The sequence below is a fragment of the Neoarius graeffei genome, chromosome 23 (assembly GCF_027579695.1).
Source record: "Neoarius graeffei isolate fNeoGra1 chromosome 23, fNeoGra1.pri, whole genome shotgun sequence".
NCBI classification, from domain to species: domain Eukaryota; kingdom Metazoa; phylum Chordata; class Actinopteri; order Siluriformes; family Ariidae; genus Neoarius; species Neoarius graeffei.
In genome coordinates, this window is record NC_083591.1 from 4,284,851 (window position 1) to 4,307,306 (window position 22,456).

The following is a 22,456-nucleotide window of genomic DNA, read 5'->3' on the forward strand; positions in this document are numbered from 1 at the left end:
ATATTCCTTTAAATCACTCTCTAAATGAAACCTTGGAAGCAAGAGCACACCTGTTTCCAGACTGCAGAGAGCACGCACGGTGATGAGACATGGCCAGGGATGCTGGCTTTCATTAGGAAGCCTTTGTGCTTTCCCGTCACAGCCACAATGATCCACCATTTACAGGCTGATGAAAACAAATTGCGCAGCAGGCGCAGGTCAGTCGGCTCCGAACGCATCCATTACTGCGTAATATCTTTAGAACGGTAATAAGCTTTGCGAAGAAGCAAACGTTCAACTGCGGCCACCATGACAATCTGCGCAGTCATTGTTAGGGTGTACGGTAGCGTAAATTAAGTCTTCACACAAGGCTATGGAAACGAGATCTAGTGCCTAACTTTTAAGAGGCATTAATGGCATGATATGCATTTGTACAAAGCAGTTCTGTGTTTCTTGCTTTATTGCAAACTCATGCAGCTTTTTATTGCCTGTAGTGATATCCTGTCTTTCAAAACTTAAGTGAAAGACCTTTGTTACATATAGAAGAAGAAAAAAAAAAAAACCCTAGGGCTGATGAGACTTTCTGAAGGAATCAGATCAGATAATGTTTAATTGTGGCTTTCATGGGCTGCGCTTTAACGCCACTGTCGCACGCTTGTTTTTATCTTTTAGATAAGCCGGTGCACTTTCAACGCTTTGACGCCGGGTGCCGCTTCTTTTTGTGCTACCGCAGCATAAAATAAAATTGCTTATTGCTCCCAAGTTCTGAAGAGAAATTAGACCAGGCAATGATTAGAATTTAAGATCTAGTAGACAAATCAGAAAACGCAAAGCAAATTTGTTTTTTTGCCTCCAAATTTTTCAGCAGCGAATGGACATTCCTTTGGAGAACCAAATCAAAATCAGATTAGCGACCTTATTCACAACGTGGCCTTGATGCACTGCCTTTGGATCGGTCATGCTAAAGATCATAAATGCTGGCATGTGCAAAAAGAAACACCGTGCCAGTAAAAAGCTTGCTGAATAGCAAAGCCGTGACACATTGGACATCACTCTTCTTCTTCTTGACTTCATGCAATCAAGCAGAACACACAGTTCTCATTTTAATGACCCCCAAGATTACAAACAGCATCATAAATGGTTCTTTGGGTTGACTCTGAAATAAAACCAAGTTCCACAGAGCATATCATTAGGAAGGAATGGCTCCAAAAGAGCTTGGGTATTTATTTCTAGGTGCCCATCCTGGGAAAGTCCAAAAGGGTTTTACTGAAGAACTCCGTCCTCTGTCGTTCTCTTCATGCCCTCTCTCTCCCCCTCTCTTTCCTACGGTCACACAATGGCTGCCCCTGATACTCTTATCCTGTTACACCATGACCAGGAACACAATCGCGTTTCAGAATACCCTTACCCCACCCTTAGCCTATACAACTCCATGGTATATTCGAAGCATTGTTTTCTCCTTTACACATGACTCCGGTGCTAGTCAAGGCAGGTGAAGGAAGATGACTGCAGCTACGCATCCATACGAGGCATAAACAATGGAAATGGATGCCATGTCGGTTCAATATGGATGAAGACACCAAGCACAGAGCGAGACAATTGATTATTGCGTCTTCCGTGCAACACAGCTGGCTAAACGTATTGCAGCTACCATTTTTTGGAAGAGACCAGCAGTCTGATTCTGAAGGATTGCTGGCTGGGTCTGATGGGATGAATTGCATTTCCAGAGTGTTTGCCTATCGATTTGGGAAAGGAGGGGTGGGCAGAATTGTAGGGAAGTGGTGATGTTTGGGATTGTGCACGCACACGCACACACACACACACACACACACACACGTGTTCAGACGTATAGCCCCATGGTTGCTGCATTACATTACATTACATGCATTTAGCAGACACTGTTATCCAGAGCGACGTATAACGTACCCAGCATTCCAGCTGGAACACTGTGGCATTGAAGGAATCGAAACACTCAAGTGTCAACTTTGCTGGTCAGGGCATCTTGTCCAAATGGAGGACAACCGGATACCAAAAGCCCCCTTCAATGGGGAGCTAACAAATGGGCGATGCTCTCAAGGGGGGGCGGTACAAGAGGTACAAGGATGTTCTGAAGTCTAAAAAAATGTGTGACATTTCAATCAACACCTGGGAGCAGCAAGCGCTTAATCGAGCCGAGTGGTGAGCAACATCCTATGCTGGCGTGAAGCACTTTGAGGATCGACGGATGATCAAGCTTCAAGAACGACGTACAGCTCGCAAGGTGCGGCTATTAGCCCAACCACCCGGAGACACCTTTGCTTGCCCAGACTGCCAACGCCACTGTAGGTCACAAATTGGACTGCTAAGTCACCAAAGATCTAAGCACAAGGCCCCATAGAGAAAGGGGTCTGTATAACATGACGGCTCAGTCCATCATCATCATCATAACGTACCCAGAGCAGCCTGGGGAGCAGTTGGGGTTAGGCACCTTGCTCAAGGGCACTTCAGCCATTCCTGCTGGTCCAGGGAATTGAACCAGCAAACTTTTGGTCCCAAAGCTGCTTCTCTAACCTTTAGGCCATGGATTCCCCCATGCTGCCTAGATTAATCAAGCTGGAGAGCCAGGGGTTGGTGTGTATGTGTGCGAGGGTGGGTGGATAGAGGATGGAGGGCCGAGGACAGGGGGAGCCCCCTCTCTGCATGTCTGCTGCCCTGACATGTTGACTGTCAGCCCCAAAGTCAAGGAGGCCTCCAAGACTAATGAGGTGTCTCTCCGTCTTTCCCTACATCCACACTCACCCTCTCCACTTGCTAGTTATTTACTCCACCTTTCATGTGTCAGTTTGATTGTTTTCTCACTCACCCTCTGTCTTCTTTACCCCCCCAAACCCGTTTTCCTGCAGTCATCTATTCCTGGGTTGCTTCAGAAAAGCAAGTGTGTAATGGGCCATATCAGTGTGAGCACTGCTGGCAGATAGGGCTGAAATTGAAAGGCACAAAGAGAGCCAGGACAAGGAGAAAGGGCTATTGATATTTATATTGCACTAGCCACGCTGCTCGCCAGACTCACACCATCCTCAGTTTTATCAATATTTCATACGATACAGAGGAGGGTGGGGTGACGTCCAAGCTCACCATGTAAAATGGGGTATGAAAGAGCGGCTGACTCATGAATAGCCTTTTCATTATTTAGGACTCACGCCATTTTTACTCCTCTCATATGCGAGTGCTGACAGACAAGAAGGCCACGATGAAAAGACTTCAACTTTAAACCTAATCTACCGTAATGGAGGACTAGGCCATCTGCAAAAACACACACGCACAAAGATATTGGTTTCACCTTCGCTCAAAGCATCGAAATATTAGTGCTGCTCGTGTCTGCATATCACTGATCTCAGGTTTGCATGTGGCTCATCTTCTGAGATTGTGTTTTTTCCTGTTTAACGGACAAATTTGACAAAGCAGCACGTTGAACGTGCAGTTTAAGGTGTGAGCGTGTGCAGAGGTGATGAAGCAGGAAAACTCATGTTCGTGTGGTTAAAAAAAAAAGAATGAAACCTTCCACATTACACACGCGTGCACACAAACACAGCTTGCATTTCTTCCTCAAGCCAAACATCTCGCAAAAGACCATGACTCACCGAGCGGTCTCAAATCAAATCATGAGAACACCAAGGCGCATTTACTAAACACTTTGACAAGACAACACAATTCACGGAATAATTTACACACTTGACAGAATAATTTACACACTTCCAACATACAAGCTTTCCATCCTTTGCGAAACACCTACAGCTTTTCAGATTTCACCACATTAACACTCAATTATCAAAATTCCAGGCGTTCAAGCATTAGGGAACTGAACTGACGATGTCTTAGCAACATTGCTTTGTACATGTGACTTCATCTGCACTCGAGACAGAGGAGCAGTGTGCCAACAGTGCCGGCGTGGCTACACAAACATCCTCGCTGCCTCCGCCGGCCCTCCTCGAAGAAAACAGGACTCCAAGGTTCCTCTGAGGTGAAGCCACGAATGCTCGTTTACCTCAGGGTGGAGGTGCGTTCAGGTTTTAAACCCAGGCTGGTTTTCGCACCTCAGAGTCAGTAGGTAGCTTCAGAGAGAGAACGAGATGACGACGAGTCACTGATTTGGCCCTGTCCCAAATAAAAGCCCCCTCCATTTTGTGGTGCGTCTGAATTCGGAAACGTTTACGCTCAAGCCTGGACACGTGAAGCTTCCAGACGCTAAATAAAGGGTTTGATTGGAAATAAATCACAATGAAACATTTCATAAAAGGGCTTTAGATAGAGCGTGTTACTTATACTGAATGATTATACGTCCATATTCATAATACAGAGTACAATGCTGAATCTTAATTAACGGAGGTTTAATTAAAATCGCACATGCCCTTAATGCTTAACCAGGCGCATTTAGACGTCAGTTAGCAAGCGCTGGCTTTTTAAATATTCATGAAAGAAAGGGAAGCCCTTCGCCATCTGTGTGTAAACACCACAGCGGTGATACGGAGCCAAAAGAATGAGAAAATAATTTTTTTTTAAAAAAAGATTATTATGCTAACAACAACGATGCATTCCTTGAATTGCAAACAAGCTGCAATTGTTTCCACAAGTTCTATTTTAATCAAACACAACGAGACATTCATGTCGGAGTTAACCCGAGTAGAAAGCTCAGGTGCTTTGCATGGCTTTCCTGAGCACACGTTAAACACAGCCGTGTGGCATTTGCATAGAGGTTTGCACGGCGCTAACTGCCATTGACTGGGGCCCTTTTTCCCCTTCTTTTGCCTTCTGGCAGGATATTTGACCCCATCTCCAGCGTGCATTATCCTTCCTCCCTCGTCCAGACTGAGAAAATTAAGTTTCCATGTGAACTGGCCACAGAAGGAAGAAAAAGAGAAGGGGAAAAAAAAAAATCCCTTGCCGCAAATCTCAGCTGGATGAAAGAGAAAGGGGCTGCCGTGGGGGAGGGCGGCATGAGTTTCCTGCACTCCTCAGTTTAGTCTTACAGCCCCAGATGGAGGGCCTTTTCTCCTCTTTTTCCTCCCAAGCCAAAGTGCAACTCCGGTCTCTGTTCTCGACCTTGAATGTGCCTCGAGTATTATTCGTGCTCTTCCCCCCCCATTTGGTTCCCATTTCCCCTCCCTTGTCTCATTTGGACGGATTGCTTTGGTGATCATTTTCATTCAGTATTTATTCAAGAAAAAAAAACAAAAGGAGGAGTTTCAGGTTAAGGGTCTTGCTTGAGGGCCCAACAGTAATTCTGTACCAGTCCTGGGATTTGAACCAACAACCTTCCGGGTACTAGTGCACTCGTTCACTCACTCTCACACACACGGAGAACTGAACTGATCCAAGTATAATAAAACATTTTATTTATTTATACAGCGCTTACAAGGAGTACAAACCTACCATTACATTACATAAACATACACACGCACGGATGTAACCATAAATTAGCATGGGTTTGAAGCGAAGCCTGAAGTCACAGGTTGGGCAGGTTTAAGGCTTCGGAGAAAAAAAGAAAAAAAAAAAAAAAACAGACAGGAATTTGGAAGATGGAAATTTAAAATATATGTAAAACAGCTTTCCATTTTCGTTTTCCCTTGAATTCTACGGCATTTGTTAGGCAATTACAGCCAAATGTGCTTACATTAAGCAAGTCGGCATGCTGTCTGTCTGAGTAAACAGAAAGGAACCATGCCAGAAGAAAGACCATGTTCATAACTCAACCTGAGGTGAGAGCTGATGACAGATTGGGAGAAAATAATTCGGGAAATGGGAAGTCCCGTACAACTTAAGAGACTCTTTATCATCATTCATTCATTCTGAATATTTAAATAATACTGGCTTGCTTTTTTGGTGGTCTATCAGATATATTCTATTCAGCTAGCATGATACTGAACGAGTCGAAGACCAGTAGCTGAATGGAATATATCTGATATACCATGAAAAAAAGCCAGCCCATATTATTATTATTATTATTATTATTATCCATACACATTCCTTTCGGGGGCGGCACGGTGGTGTAGTGGTTAGCGCTGTTGCCTCACAGCAAGAAGGTCCTGGGTTCGAGCCCCGTGGCCGGCGAGGGCCTTTCTGTGCGGAGTTTGCATGTTCTCCCCGTGTCCGCGTGGGTTTCCTCCGGGTGCTCCGGTTTCCCCCACAGTCCAAAGACATGCAGGTTAGGTTAACTGGTGACTCTAAATTGAGCGTAGGTGTGAATGTGAGTGTGAATGGTTGTCTGTGTCTATGTGTCAGCCCTGTGATGACCTGGCGACTTGTCCAGGGTGTACCCCGCCTTTCGCCCGTAGTCAGCTGGGATAGGCTCCAGCTTGCCTGCGACCCTGTAGAAGGATAAAGCGGCTACAGATAATGAGATGAGATGAGATAATGAGATGAGACATTCCTTTCGGGTGTTCAACGCGTCTTTCTCTTTCAAAAATCTCTCAAAATCTTCCATATTTAATGAAGCAAACCTGGCGGCCATGTTTGTGTACAAATCGTCCAAGTTGCTTGCTAGCGCTGAAGTTTTACGTCTCTGACATGTGACGTCACATTGTCTTGACCATATTCAACGCTCATTCTCCATTGGGTAGAGTGACGTAATACTCATAGGATAAGCAATATGCTAACAATATTGCATGCTATCAAACCAAATGAATGAAACCCGCTAGAAGGGAATAGAACACGTTTTTATTCCATCAAAAAAAAGGTGTCCTCCATGTATAATCTCATCTCATTATCTCTAGCCGCTTTATCCTTCTAAAGGGTCGCAGGCAAGCTGGAGCCTATCCCAGCTGACTACGGGCGAAAGGCGGGGTACACCCTGGACAAGTCGCCAGGTCATCACAGGGCTGACACATAGACACAGACAACCATTCACACTCACATTCACACCTACGCTCAATTTAGAGTCACCAGTTAACCTAACCTGCATGTCTTTGGACTGTGGGGGAAACCGGAGCACCCGGAGGAAACCCACGCGGACACGGGGAGAACATGCAAACTCCACACAGAAAGGCCCTCGCCGGCCCCGGGGCTCGAACCCAGGACCTTCTTGCTGTGAGGCGACAGCGCTAACCACTACACCACCGTGCCGCTCCATGTATAATAATAATAATAATAATAATAATTCACGATATTCAGCCCACATTGTAGTTTGAATGCTTTCTATGCTTTCCAGGAGCATGCTACGGAAACATGAAGCGTTTTTGTAAGACAAACAGCATTAAAATTTGGAACCCAATGCAAGGACGTCCGTCTGAGATCGCCCATGTTGGATGAAGTCAAGGATTGGGAGTAAACTGATACAGTAGATTGTCATGTGACTGTTTGTATATTCAACAGAACAGGTCCTCGGAAAGGACAGAAAGGGCACGAGGCAGACGAGGGGCAGGGATGGGAACTTTGGCCCCTGGTAGGGAGTTAGCGCTCTATCTAATCAGTAAGGGGAGGAAAAGATTCTAGAAAGTTCCCAGACTCCCGTACGATCAAACCAACTTCACAGGAGTGACAATGATGCTACTGAACAATTATGTATTCTATTACATTTCGCACTGCTGAATTCTCGATTCCGATTGGTTGATGTTTCTAGAACTAGAAGTTGATGGAAGGAGTCTCCAGTGCCAGCACTTTGTAACAGTCAGGAGTACAGCTTTCATCACAATAAGGTTTCTTTAACCAACTGTCAAATTTATTCCTCAGCCAGAGCTACAGTGTTGTTGGTCCAGCAAACGGGGGGGGGGAAAGAAAAAAGTCCAATCCGAGACTGCATCGTCTCTAATAATCCACAAGGATAGTGGCGATGATTTTAAAAGGCCACCATAACTCCAGCATGCGCATTTGGACAATATTATTTGGATATAATTGATAAATCAGCTCATCTCTGTCCCTCTCAAATTCACTTTCTTTAGCGTCTTTCAGTCAGAAAATTCCTCTTTAGTCTTCCCTATTTCACTCGCGGAGTCTCCGACATTGTGCTGATGAGGTACCTGCCTCCTTCGCTACTTTCAAATTAATTTCCTTCCTTTGATAAAGACTTGGAGGAAGAGAGAAAGAAAAAAAAAGTGCTTAATGACCGTGTCCTTCAACGCTGACTCTTAATAAGTGCAAAAAAAGACGATTTATTTAACTGATTTTCTTTGAGACTCGCAGGCATGGAATTAATTACCTTGATTAAACACTGTCGCGAGCGGGCGCTGAAAGACGGAGCGGGATTAGCACTCACGTGGGTCTAAATGAGACGCGTCCCGATTACAAAGACCGAAATGACGCAGACGTTGACACTGGAAGGAGACGTCACGGCATTGTCACAGAGCAGACGCCCGGTAGCTGCCGTCTTTCTCTCATATGGAAGTGTTTTCTTTCATAACTGCGCCAAAAAGAAAGCGCAAAAATAGCTGCGGTTCATGCGGAGGGGAAAAATAGAGGGAAAAAAATGCGCTTGATCAAACCATCACTTAAAATGAGTTGTTTTCTGAATCGGTCGCGGTCGACCACTGCTTATGATAGCAAGAATGCACGGCAGGATTCGCCACAGCGTTCGAAAGAAAACAGTCTTTGGTGCGTTTTTAAATTTAAACTAATAAACCAAGATAAAACGAAGGAAGACTAGCTGAATTAGCAGACACACACAAACCCAAACCGCTGTGGCTTTGCGCATTCCTGGAGAAACCACTAACACCAAAAAGGCCCGTCAAAATCTGAGGATTGAGCAGGAAAGCGGAAAGCGGAAAGCTTGAGGGCAGGATCGCTCTGAAGCTCGAAGATGCAAAAAAAAAAAAAACTCTGAGGGAAGTAAACAACGATTCGTCCCTTTGGGATCCTGGTGCAACTTTTGCCTCCATAATAAAAACGCCCCGTCACAGCTGTGCGCTCATAACAACCCCCTGGACCCTCACTCTCATACCCATACTCACCTCCTCCTCTATTTGAAAACAAGAGGAATTTCTACAGCTGGGTAACAAAGCATGACCCATAATAATCCTCGGGCCTGACTCAAAGCTGGAAGCAGAAGAACCAGGCCTGGGGGAGGAGCCTTACACAAACACACTCTGGAATTAATTATTCTGATTAACACACCGACAATGGTGCATCAAGGGTCCTCGTTTTATTTTAGCTATGGAAACCTGAAAAGCTGTCAAACGTGCATTCAGATCACAGCGAGAAGCCTGGGACTTTCTGAAGGTCTCAGACACTTCGAGGGCCCTGGTCCACTCCCTAGCGCACCTGTAGGCTCTGATGGGTCACACAGCAAGCTTGTGAACTGATGAAGACGTTTCTGAGGCCCTTGCAAGTCTCCGAGAACACCTAAGACACATGGGAAGCATGTGTTATTAATACAGTACACCAGACCAGGTACAAGTTGCCTAGCACACTTATTAGGGAGCCAAGCACTAGTGAATACACTAGAAACACAGGAGATGCCTAACACGCTCACGATGAGGACTCTGACACATCTGTGAGCAGAGCTGGCTTCCTTGCACAGGCTGTAGTGTGAAACCCCAGGCCCTGCGTAGGCGTTAAACATCAGAGCGACTTTCTGCACCTCGTTTGCGGTTCCTTTGTGGCTGCCAGGTTCAAAGAAGGAAGGATTAAAAAAAAAAAAAAAATGAGGCCTGAGAAAAACAACAAAAACAAGTATTAAGTCTTCTGGCACTTAAGCGTGTCTCGTCTACTGCTGACAAAAGAAGGGGAAGGAGGGAGTGAGGGTTTCACACAAACACGCCTTTACACATCATCATAAAGCCATGCAAAGCAGCGATGGACGATAGGACAAAAATATCTCATTGCGACACGGCAGGATATTTTCACAATGTTAAAAATTTTGTGCCGTAAAGTGCCAGTAAAGCAAGCTTTTAATAAGCCAATGAAACCCAGTGGGCTTAAACATGGCTTTATTTAAGGGTATAGTCACACTAGAGGCGGAATGATCCGGAATGCCGTCAGAATGAAAATTCTCAAAACATTCGAAGTGCATTTGAAGAGGAGAAATATCAAATGGCATTCGAAGTGTATTCTAACTGCATTCTGAATATTCTTACGCCATTCCAACAGCATTCGAAACATTCTGATCGCATTCGAGGGAAAAACTGAAATGGCAAGCCACTTCAAATCCTGCCAAAATATCCCGAATGTGCCGGAATGCCGTCGGAATGAAAATTCTTCATATATTCCGGGATATTCGAAGTGCATTCTAAAAATTCTGACTGCATTCTGAGTGCATTCCAAACATTCAGGCCCATTCTTGTGGCCGGCCCGAATGCTTTGCTCATGCTCAAAACATTCGAGGTGCGTTTGAAGAGGAGAAATATCGAACGGCATTCGAAGTGTATTCTAACTGCATTGTAAATATTACGACATTCCAATAGCATTCGAAACATTCTGATCACATTCGAGGGAAAATTTGAAATGGCAAGCCACTTCAAATCCTGCCAGAATGTGCCTCGAATGAGCCGGAATGCCGTCGGAATGAAAATTCTTCGTATATTCCGGGATATTCGAAGTACATTCTAAGTATTCAAGCTGCATTCTCTTTGAATTCTTAGACGTTCGAAACATATTCGGCGGCTATTCCCGGGAGCGTTCTGACTGCATTTGAGGTGAATTCGTACAGCATTCGAGGCACTTTCTGACCAGACTTCGGGTGGTATTCGGGCAGCAATCGAACTGCACTCGTACGGCATTCGAAGTGCTTTCTTAAAGCATTCTAGGTATTCCTACTGTGTTCCAACTACATTTGAACTGCATTCGAAAGCTAATACACCCGGAATGTGCAAGAATCATTCGAGGTGGATTCGAAGTGCATTCTAAGTATTTGAACGGCATTCTTACAAAGCTGTAAGAACGTTGGTCAGTTTGAAATTCCCGCCCAAATGTGGCACGAATTTTGAAAAATTTTTCATTCCGGCTGGTTCTGCTTGATTCCTGCTAATTCCAAATAAGTGTGACGGGGCCTTAATGTCTAAAAAGGAATTTGGATGAGTTTATGAGAAAATAGATTTTATATCTAATTAGAGTCGGTCAGGATTATTAAAATGAATGACAAAATGCAGCATTATAGTCGTATCGTGTGGCCATACTGCCTTTATTCTGACATCAGAAAAGTATACTGCACTTCAAAATGCTGAGAACGAATAGCAAACTGAAGGAAAGGTGAAAGTGTTCGATCTGTCAGTGTTCATGTTGCTGCAAGTAACAACAACGTTATATGTCGTGACAAAGTTTTAAACAAAATCTAAATGGAAGATCACGAAAAAAAAATTCCGTCCTTTCATAAAGATGATGCGAAAAACAGGAATGGAAATTTCTCCCCCCAGGGCACAAGTCCTAATTTTATAGCTATGCCTAAACATAAGCGTGGTCACAAATGACACTCGTGTTTGGACAGATGATGAAACAAAACAATGTTTGCTCAAGCTAATTAACATAAGCAACATTAGGCTACGGTCACACTACAGCTCGCGATGGGTCATCAATGAAAATGAGGCGTCTTGGTGGCGATGTAGAGGCGAGCTAAAAGTTGTGGTCAGGTGAACACGATGTTCTTTTGAGGAGACCGGGCGTTTTTCCTAGTAGGCACACTTGAGGGTTTTGTACGCATCGCTGATGCCTTGCTCAATCGATTTCGACAACGCGTGACATCAGCGCCAATCAGAAACGCACCGTCTAATCGTCGCCAGATATTCAAGAACCCTTCGCCCAACCAATTATGAACCTCGGTGAAGGTTTGGCTATGCCTCGCTGCTGTGAGCATCAGAAATATGGATTTGAGACGAATACATCTCAAGAGGCTTGGCGATGCTTCCCCGAGCTTTGGGAAGACTCCCCAAACCCGTCTGTGAGTATTCACCACTTAGTTTGCCGACGAAAACAAACATTGCCACCAAATTTCAATGCATGCGTTGAAATTCTTTGCAAAGTTTTTGCCCACTCACGAGGTGGGGTCACACCAAAAAACAAAAGCTTGGAGAACATTCACGATTGGTAGTGATGCTACAATTTTTTTTAATTTTTAAATCGCCAAGTATTCGCAAACGCATTACGAGCTGTAGTGTGAGCAGGGCCTTAAACACATTACCGTGACCCCCAACCAAGCTAACGTGCTTAGCTCCTGAAAAAATCTCACTGTTTTGTTTATTTTTGCACGCATTCAAAAAATGCACTTTGGACATTGTATGTTTAAGTTGACTTCATTCATTTCGCTGACTTTTTGTTAAGTTGTCAAGACTAGAAAAGCAGCTGTTGATGTGCAAAGGACTCTTTTGGAAAATGTACTACAATTCATAATAATGTAATATCAGCACCACAAGGTGGTGAGTTCAAATCCCAGGTTGCTGAAGAGGAGATCATAATATTGTCAAAGTAAATAAATAGATGTAAATGGATTCCTCTTTTAAACCACTACATGGTCTTTACAGGAAGTTGAACACAGATCATTTGACTATAAACACAATATAATTATGCATCCACGTTAAGCCAGCTATATCATGTTTGCTGGAATCAACAACCATAACCCTAACCATCACCAAACGGAGCACCTCGCTGTATCCCTGCCCGTTTGCTCGTGAAGTTTCCTCCTGAGAAAGTAGACTTAATCTGTAGGCTCCCTATAAGGTGTGGAGCAGACGTGAACGAGACCTTTCAAGGTGGCTAAATAAGCGCCTGTGTTATTGCATTACAGCAGAGTTATCGCATTTCCACATGCGCAGGAACACAGTAGAGCTTTGTAAGAATAAACCGGTCACGGCTTCTTTATTCAATCAGCTATATGTATGCTTTCATGGGCCTCCTTACACCTAAGTGTAATGGGGATTTGGGGAATCCTATAAGTGCTATTTCAAGAAACGAAAACACACACTAAAGCCGGCCGACTCACAAAGGTGGGCTGTGTTCGCCGGACAGCACGGCCTACGGATAACCCTGCGTCTGAAGTACCACATGCTGGAGTAAACGCTTCAAACGTCACCAGCGCAGGCTAGAAGCTTCGACTGGCTTTCGGGTAATCATCATGATACATGATACTCGACGACATTTTCCACGGTATACGATCTATTGAGGAACAATGCGTTTGCTCAGGGGTATAAAAGTACCCACAAGACTCGTGGAAAAAAAAATATAATCACAATAGTCACGCTGTTAAAAAGTCTAGCTGACTGATTTCTCTGCTCCAACACCATTACTAGCCCTGATCATGGACTAATGAGGTGCGTTACATGCAGCAACAATATCACGCTCTACATATCTGTACAAGCATGCAGAAGATTATGCACGACTTCTCCTAATGTATGCGTAATAATCGCAACAACAGCAGAAATTCGTGCCACATATTCTACACAGTTTTAAATCCCTGTTCACATGGGCTTCTCTTCTGCCACCAGTCTGTTTACTGAAACACTCATAGTGCATGACTAAGCCTGTGTCTCTGCGTTCTGTGTCTATCCTGACGGCTCGCCTACGTGAGCAAGAAAGCACAAAAACAAACACAAACATAAGACAGAAGCATAAACATCAATGCATTCTACAGTACACACACACACGTATGTAAGAGGAATGGATCTGTTGTGGTTTCTCTTTGTCTGAAATAAGCGCCTTATAGAAGAGGCTTTCTTCCTGCGCTGATTGATGGGAGAGAGCTCTGTGTCCTGGATCATGGGGGAGGAGGAAGAGAGCTTATTGTGTACGCCTAATTTTATGAAAAAAAAACCCCAAAACCTTTATTCCTTATAAACAAGCACGATTTGTGATAGAAACCAACAGCAAAGCAGAATAAGCACGCTGTGTTGAGATAGTGATGGTGTTGAGATACAGCCCGCTCCTTTGTCCTGATCAAGCAACAAATAAACAAAAGCCATGAGATCTGGATTTGAAGCTTTATTAAAATCAGACATCTCTATGCTGTATTATTATTATTATTATTATTATTATTATTATCTCAGAGTCGGTGTGAAAAACAGACAACTCGGACTGTATAAACCTCTGAGCACTGAGGCAGATTATACAATAGGGGTTTGTTGTTTTTTTTATGTTGTTGTTTTGTTTTTTCCCCCCTTTCTTTCGAGAAGGGAGAGAATGAGCGCTCAAATGTCCGCTTTACAGGTTTTCCGACTTGCACAAATGACACATCATGGTGGGTTTTGGATCTTTTACAACCTTTATGCGTTAAACAGATCAGTTAAAAGAAGAAAAAAAAAAAGAAGCAGAAGAAGTCGGATAGGACATACTGACACCGACACCAAGACCGGGACCGGCGGCCCTTTAATCTTTAAAAGCCTGTCTTTCATTTCATCATGAGCAAATGAGACTCGAGCCCTAAACCTGCAGCAGATCCGACTTCCTCACACTGAGACCACCGAATCTAATGCTCTAATGGGAGTGAATTGTGAGTGTAAGAGGGAGGTTTATTTTCCAAAAATAAATAGTGAGCCCAGAAAAAGCCCTGGCTCCGTCTGGACTCTGCTGTACAGCCGCCAAACTTCGGAAACAGGAGCGCCCCTTTTTTTTTTTTTTTGACCCATTTCCGAGAATTCGGTAAACAAAAGGGGCCCGGGGAAAGGCACGGCGTCCGCGCACTTACCGACTTGCAGGACGTTTTCCACGCAGCCCATTTCCAAAAGGCGGATCCCGCGCCGGAAAGGGAGTCCGTCCGCTCCTGCGCTCGCGCCAGCGCCGGTGGAGCTCGAGCTGCCCGCCGGGGTGGACGCGGCTCCGGGACCTCCAGCGGATCCGGTGGACGCGGCGGCGGCGGAGGAGGAGGAGCTCCCGGTATTGGACGGAGACTCCTCGGCGGCGGCGCGGCACTGAAACGACGAGTACATGCAAATCTCCCGTTCGTTCCTCGGGAAGGACCAGAAGACGATGCGGCGCTGAACGGGCTCGGGGATCCTCTCGAAGCGCTCCTCCACCCGCTCGAAGGCCCACTTCTCCGCGACGGCCTTGGCGGCGCAGTCCAGCAACGACTCCGGGCAGCGAGGGCGCCCAGCAGAGAGCCCGGGACCGGGCCCGGGACCTGGACCGCGCGGAGCGGGACGCAGACACGGCCGCTTGCTGGCCGGCGGTGAAGCGAGCTGGAGCGGCGGCGGTAGATCGCCACGTCCCTCCGCCATGACAACCGACTGGAACACTGCGACTTCGAAGAAGACGAGAGCGTGGCTCGGGAACGGACCCGGGGAGGAACGGGAGGGGCGAGAGCGCGGCGGAGAAACACGTCACCAGCAATAACAAACGCGCTCGCCAATCCACACGGTGTGCGCGCGCGCGCCTGTATGTATGTATGTATGTATGTACGTACACGCGCGCGCTGCACGAGTTGACAGCTTCACGCGAACCCGTCATAAACAACTCTTAGATTTTATGTCACGTGCACTGAACAGAATAAATACCCCGCTTCCGGGTCAGAAGTTTGCATCTCATCTCGCAGGTTCTAATACACAGGCACAAACAAACAAACAAACAAACAAACAAAGCTCCTCGCGCTTCATCAGCGCTCAAAATATTCCAGTCTGATCATTTCGTTTCCACCGCCTTGGCGTAGCCGGACCTCCTTATATGGGCATGATGTCATAAAAACTTCACTGGGATGAATGAAAAAGACCTTTATTTTTAATTTCAACCACATTCTGTGAATTAGTTAATTGATTACAGATAATACAGTTGTGATTAAGAAAGAAAGCACAACTTTATTCATCACACACTTGTGAAATTCCTCTCTGCATTTAACCCATCTGAAGCAGTGAGCGCACACACACACCCAGAGCAGTGGGCAGCTATGCTACAGCGCCCAGGGAGCAGTTGGGAGTGAGGTGTCTCGCTCAAGGGCAGCTCAGCCCAAGGCCGTCCCATATTAACCAAATCGCATGTCTTTGGACTGTGAGGGAAACCAGAGCACCCGGAGGAAACCCACGCAGACAACATGCAAACTCCACACAGAAAGGCCCCGATGGTCACTGGGCTCGAACCCGAATCCTTCTTGCTGTAAGGCGACCGTGCTAACCACTACACCACTGTGCCACCATTATGTAGGGGGGTTAAAAATAAATAACATTCATATGAGAGCCCAAATGATACAAGCACCCATAATGCACTTTGATGTTTTGTTAGAGATATGTAGCTTCCTTTCAGTTTATTTCGATTCAGCTGATTGCATGAATTGCTCCACATGGTCACATTTCATCTCCGCTGTCACATCTTAGACCTTTATCTATCAGCTATTTATTGCTGATGATGATGATGATTATTATTATTATTATTATTATTAGACAGGGTTGGGGTTTTTTGGTCATTTGACAGGATGAGTGGCCACTTCCTGTCAACCTGTGATGTCACCTAATCACCTTTCACAAAGGGCTGAAAGTCCTTTAGCTTTGAGAAAGATGGCCATTCACCAAGACAGACCATCAAGGGCAATGAATTACTAATTCAATTCACACTCACACCTTTAAAACACTGTCTTTCTGTCAAATAAACATCCACTAATGTGTCAGTAAAGTTAGTGAAAGCTGACAGACCCCTTGTTTAGTGCTCCTTTCACTTACACACACACACACATATATATATATATATATATATATATATATATATATATATATAATATACACGGGTGGCACGGTGGTGTAGTGGTTAGCGCTGTCGCCTCACAGCAAGAAGGTCCGGGTTCGAGCCCCGTGGCCAGTGAGGGCCTTTCTGTGCGGAGTTTGCCTGTTCTCCCCGTGTCCGCGTGGGTTTCCTCCGGGTGCTCCGGTTTCCCCCACAGTCCAAAGACATGCAGGTTAGGTTAACTGGTGACTCTAACTTGAGCGTAGGTGTGAATGTGAGTGTGAATGGTTGTCTGTGTCTATGTGTCAGCCCTGTGATGACCTGGCGACTTGTCCAGGGTGTACCCCGCCTTTCACCCGTAGTCAGCTGGGATAGGCTCCAACTTGCCTGCGACCCTGTAGAACAGGATAAAGTGGCTAGAGGTAATGAGATTTATATATATATATATATATATATATATATATATATATATATATATATATATATATATATATATACTCCAGCAACAATATACAGTACTTTTAGGCAATAGTCTGTATTGCGTAATTTTCTTGTGAAATTCAGGATATAATTTCATCACTCTGTGACAATAAAACTACAGGAAATAGTGCTGAAATTACATCATCAGGAGGCTGATATCAACAATAGATTGCCAAGGGCATGTACATATTTTTCTTCTCATCACACCCATATGTTTCCAGTAATCTTTCCAGATGTGTGCATGTGATCTGTTTTTTTTTAAGTGGATTTCGGACAAAAATTATAATCCCAGAGATATTCCTGAAATAATTATTTTACAAATCCACATGTAAAATGAATCCAGCCTGAACAGGGCATAAGTCATGTGACCATAAAGAGCTTATCATGATTTCTTTATCACTTGTTTGTGAGAATAGTATATGGTCTACATGGAATGTTGTTTATTGCCTCAAACCCCTTCCACATACATCTCAGATAGCCACTTTTCATTCTCTTCCATTCACAACTTCATAACACACACACCCACACACACACACACACACACACACACACACACGAGTGAGTGTGAGGGCCTCTCACCTCTCTGGTCCTTGGCAGACAGCGAGAGACTCTCCTGCGGCCCACTGTTGTCGTGTCTTTCTTTCTCGTGATGATCCCCTGCCTCTCGCAGCTCCCTGGCCAACAAGCTGCTTTTTTCTCAGCCTGTTGAGATGCCTTCACCTCATTGTTCCTCAAAAAAAAGAAAGAAAAAGAAAAAAAACACAGGAGGGAGCTTTAAAGCTTCCTCAGACCTTTGAAGACTGAGTTTTGGAGTCCAGCTGGGAGTGGGTTGAAGGACGTGAAAAGAGACTCTTCTCTTTCTGTCTGTCTCTCTCTGTCTCACTCTCTCACCACTATGGGTGGCCTTTGGCTTGTAATCTCAATCAATGATGCCTTTGCTCTGAACAACACATCTCTCAAGGAGATTTGGGGTTTTCATGTTGGAGGCTCATATACATACGATTTCAAGTGATGAGTCAAACTTCGAGGACAAACTGCTTCAAGATTCAAAAGTATGAACCGATTCCTTATAAAAGTCCTGAATCATACTTACTCTTATGTATAACTTCAGTAGGTTGTGAGTTCAGATCCCACTCATGCCAAAGTGACACTGTTGAGCTCTTGAGCAAGCTTCCAGAGCTCAATGTGTTTACAATCCCCCCTCTCTCTCTCATTATCTCTAGCCGCTTTATCCTGTTCTACAGGGTCGCAGGCAAGCTGGAGCCTATCCCAGCTGACTACGGGTGAAAGGCGGGGTACACCCTGGACAAGTCGCCAGGTCATCACAGGGCTGACACAGACAACCATTCACACTCACATTCACACCTACGCTCAATTTAGAGTCACCAGTTAACCTAACCTGCATGTCTTTGGACTGTGGGGGAAACCGGAGCACCCGGAGGAAACCCACGCGGACACAGAGAGAACATGCAAACTCCGCACAGAAAGGCCCTCACCGGCCACGGGGCTCGAACCCGGACCTTCTTGCTGTGAGGCGACAGCGCTAACCACTACACCACCGTGTCGACCCTGTTTACAATCCATTAAAAAAATGTTTTTACTATTAGATTATCATAAAACAAAGATAACATTAATAAACCTGAAATCAAATTAATAATTTGAAATAGTTACTAATTTCAAGCTTGGATTTCTTGAGATTCTTTGCTTTCTTTTCTAGAAAGAATCACAACTTTTCTTCCAATAAAATAAGTTCAATCTTGAAATGATGAAGTCCAAAATGGATACTAATCTTGATATCTTATAATAATATAATAATTAATGAATAAAACACACAGTGTTGTGCTGTTATTGCAAAACAATCAACGATCGCATAGGGTGCTGTGATGACGTGATGAAACAGCACATCCTGAAGTGTTTTATTCCTCTTATACCACCCCAACTCTAAACTTTTGTACTTATTGAAGAACACAGCATAATTTTTATCCATTTCTAGTGACATTTAATGGGTTAACATCCACGAAACAAGTTCATTCCTATTCCTCATGTTATATCAGCAATAAAACAGTCACTCCTGTTTCCTCAGGGAAAAAAAACCAACAACTGAAGACTTTCCCGTGGCAGAAATGTTTAAATATAGCTTCTGAAAACGTTACATGTCGAGAAAACATCAACATGTCAATGATTATACACATTTTAAATCAGTTTGTATGGAGCATCTAGTGTACAAGTTCCCAGACTTTCTTTACTTTTATAGAGTACTGGAAGTAAATGTGGATGTTTTCAGGTTTCAAAATGGATGTGTAGCATAAAAGTGAGTCCATGTTTATTTGTATCTCTCTTTTTGTAATTCTGATGACGCAGAAGCAAACTCTTGTGATAAAAACTTGGCTGGAATCTGAAGCTTTGAGCTTGCACATCAGCAGGGTGCCATTACATTGACTTGTTGAGGTATCCAGCTGTATAGGTGTTTGTTTATGTGTGTGTGTGAGTGTGTGTGTGTGTGTTTGTTTGCTCAGTGACTCTTAAGGAGAGAGAAACAGCAGGTGTGGGGAGAGCTAATGAGAAGACTCCATTTTGCTGGCTGACATATCCCAGCATGCTCGCTGCTGTCTAGTCGAGCGCACCGAGTGAGAGATGATGAGCTGACAGCGCACCGCACAGGAGACGAGTCCTCAGTGTGTGTGTGTGTGTGTGTAAGAGGGGTGTTGTCACTTCTAGTGCTCCTCAAAGTACAGAGGGATAGAGGGATATCCTTAAAGAAACAATCCATTATTTATCCCTTATAGTGAATTTGAATTGCTCTTGAATTCTGGAACCTGATTGGTCAGAAGGTGTTGATTCATTTTCTATAACAGCAGCCCTGACAGTGATGCAGCTGCAAATCCCATGCTTATATTAACACACTCATTTTAATACATTTTCGTTTCTATAGTAACAGCTCATTCAGAGGGACTCGTCCAGCAGACGCTCTACATCAACAGACGTATATTTGTCAATATGGTCACGTTTTCTGTGAACAGATGTTTATTTAACGTTTATGGAAGGAGTCTCCAGTGTCAGTGCTTTGTAACAGTCAGAGCTAAAGCTCGAACTTTTCCTACATCTTCACAACAGAGAAGATTACACCTTAAACTCTTCTAAAACAGAGAACAACTTCATATCAGGTCTTATCACAACATCCTGTCACAGATTATTTTCCTGACGTATCCCAAATGTAGCATCAGCAGAAACTTGTTTGGCGGGGTAAGTTTGGATCCTTAGTCTTGTCTTTCTTTTTTTTTTGCCAAATGTTTCTAAGAAGTAAGAGAAGCTTATAACTACCACTTTAGCGTGACACCTAAATCATACACTCAGCTCAAAAGAATTTTTCATAAATTTGTAAAAGAAAAAAAAATCGGAAAAACAGTCATCTGAATCGCTTGTAAGGTACAGCTCCACCTTTAAACTTGAAGCCACGCCCCTTATCTGAGTCTGATGTTGATGTTATGTGACACCAAACTATGCTTAGGAAGAAGATAATAGCTTTTTGTCCAGCATGTCATACATTTTTGCAGAAAAAAATGTCGATGTCAGTACTGGTTGTAGCTTTCTTTAGTATGTATTTCATACTTGCCAACCCCCAGAGAATTAAAAGTGGTAGATCAGATTGCATGACACAGTCATACCCTTCTAGTGCGATCCAGGGGCATGAAACTTTTGGGAAAAAAAAAATCTACAGTGTTAAATGGCGCACTCTCCTGCATTCTGAGTGCCATATTTGAAGAAAATTGATAGAGAAATCGGACCAACACACTGTACTTCACAAAAATGCTGCTTCTCACCTCACCTCAATACTTTGATGCTTGACCAAAAGGTTGCCGGTTCGATTCCCTGGACCAGCAGGAATGGCTGAAGTGTGCTTGACCAAGGCCCTAATAACCCCCAACTGCTCCCTCTGGGTATGCTGTACATCGTTCTGGATTAGAGCGTCTGCTAAACTCCATTAAAGTAGTGTAATGTAATGAATGCTTGGATGATCCGATGACGAAGTCACCTTGAACTTGTTGTCATAGCGAATCTTTTTTGTTCTTCGGAGTTTTCACTGTTCGTGATTGCAGTCGGCGGTGTTCACCTGTCAAAATCGGTAGACTACTGCATGAATCACTGGCGTTGGCAAGTACTGTATGTGTATGTAGTAGAGCTTTAAAAATAATTTAAGGTATATAATTGGACTTTTTCAAGACCTACTTAAAGTCCTCCATGAAAACATGCCTGTTTGCTCTGTCAGATCACAAAAATCTTATAAAAAGTTTCTTTTATAGGCCTGCATGGCTATTGGTTCTGTTCTACTGCAGTGAACTTCAAATATTTATGCAATATTTTAGGCTGAAAATGCAGTACAGTACAATAGCAAGTAGCTTAGCAACAAGCTAGCCAGCTAACGTTAGTGATTGACATTAGAGTAATGATTGCTTTCACAAAACAGTGATTAGTCTGCTCAGTGTTCGAGATCTAACCAACCTGTCTCTGCATATTTAACAGTTATTCCATGAAATCGAGTCGTACATGAGCTGATAGCCGACGAGGCGTGTATCACCGAGTTGTCTATACACCATGTACAACGAGATTGAGTGGAATAACTTTTATTCTATCCACATTCACTGGATTTTGAGAAACAGAGCACTTTTGTTTTTATTTTTTGCAAATTCGGTCAGTAAAATTTTTTATACAAAACGTCCGACAAAATCATTTCCGCTTAGAATGTAAACAAACTGGTGAAATGACAGGAGCAATTTGTGAAAAATGCAATAATAATAATAATAATAATAATAATAATAATAATTCTTGAAAAATAAAAAAAAAAGATACGTTCTTACCTTGAAATACTTTTATTCCATATTTTATTGCTTTTTTTGTATTTTTTGGGGGTCATCATCTTCTTCTTTAGGGATTTTTTTTGGTGGTTGGTAAACCAACTTAAAGGTGCATTAGTGCCACTGACTGGGCTGCAGTGTGGAACAGGAGATATTGGGGGGGGGGGGGACGACTATATTCTTTTAGCTATTTCTATTTCTTTTAAATACTTGCTAACAATTTTGCGGGTTTTGTTTTCGATTTGAGTTTTTATTTCGTCCTCGGTTGGTTCAGCAACACGTTCCGCCATTTTGTTTTTCTCTACTTACTGTATATGAGCTGATATCCTAGTAGTAGAGTAGCCAATCAGAGTGCGCGATTGCTCATATCCAGTGAATGCGGAGAGAATAAAAACTGATCAAACACCAGTACTGTTGTAAACCCGTTTAAAAGTAGAGATACACTACCATTCAAAAGTTTGGGGTCACCCAGACAATTTTGTGTTTTCCATGAAAAGTCACATTTTTATTTACCACCATAAGTTGTAAAATGAATAGAAAATATAGTCGAGACATTTTTCTGGCCATTTTGAGCATTTAATCGACCCCACAAATGTGATGCTCCAGAAACT

General features: G+C 43.8%; 1 protein-coding gene across 1 annotated transcript in view; it reads right to left on the reverse strand.

The window, feature by feature from the left end:
• Positions 1-15,481, reverse strand: part of zswim5 (zinc finger, SWIM-type containing 5) — a 48,811-nt gene extending 33,330 nt beyond the window's left edge. Inside the window, exon 1 of the mRNA XM_060905631.1 lies at positions 14,555-15,481. Coding sequence (XP_060761614.1) covers positions 14,555-15,083 — 529 coding nt within the window. The 5' untranslated portion in view covers positions 15,084-15,481. The remainder of the gene's footprint in view (positions 1-14,554) is intronic.
• Between the last annotated feature and the right edge of the window lie 6,975 nt (positions 15,482-22,456).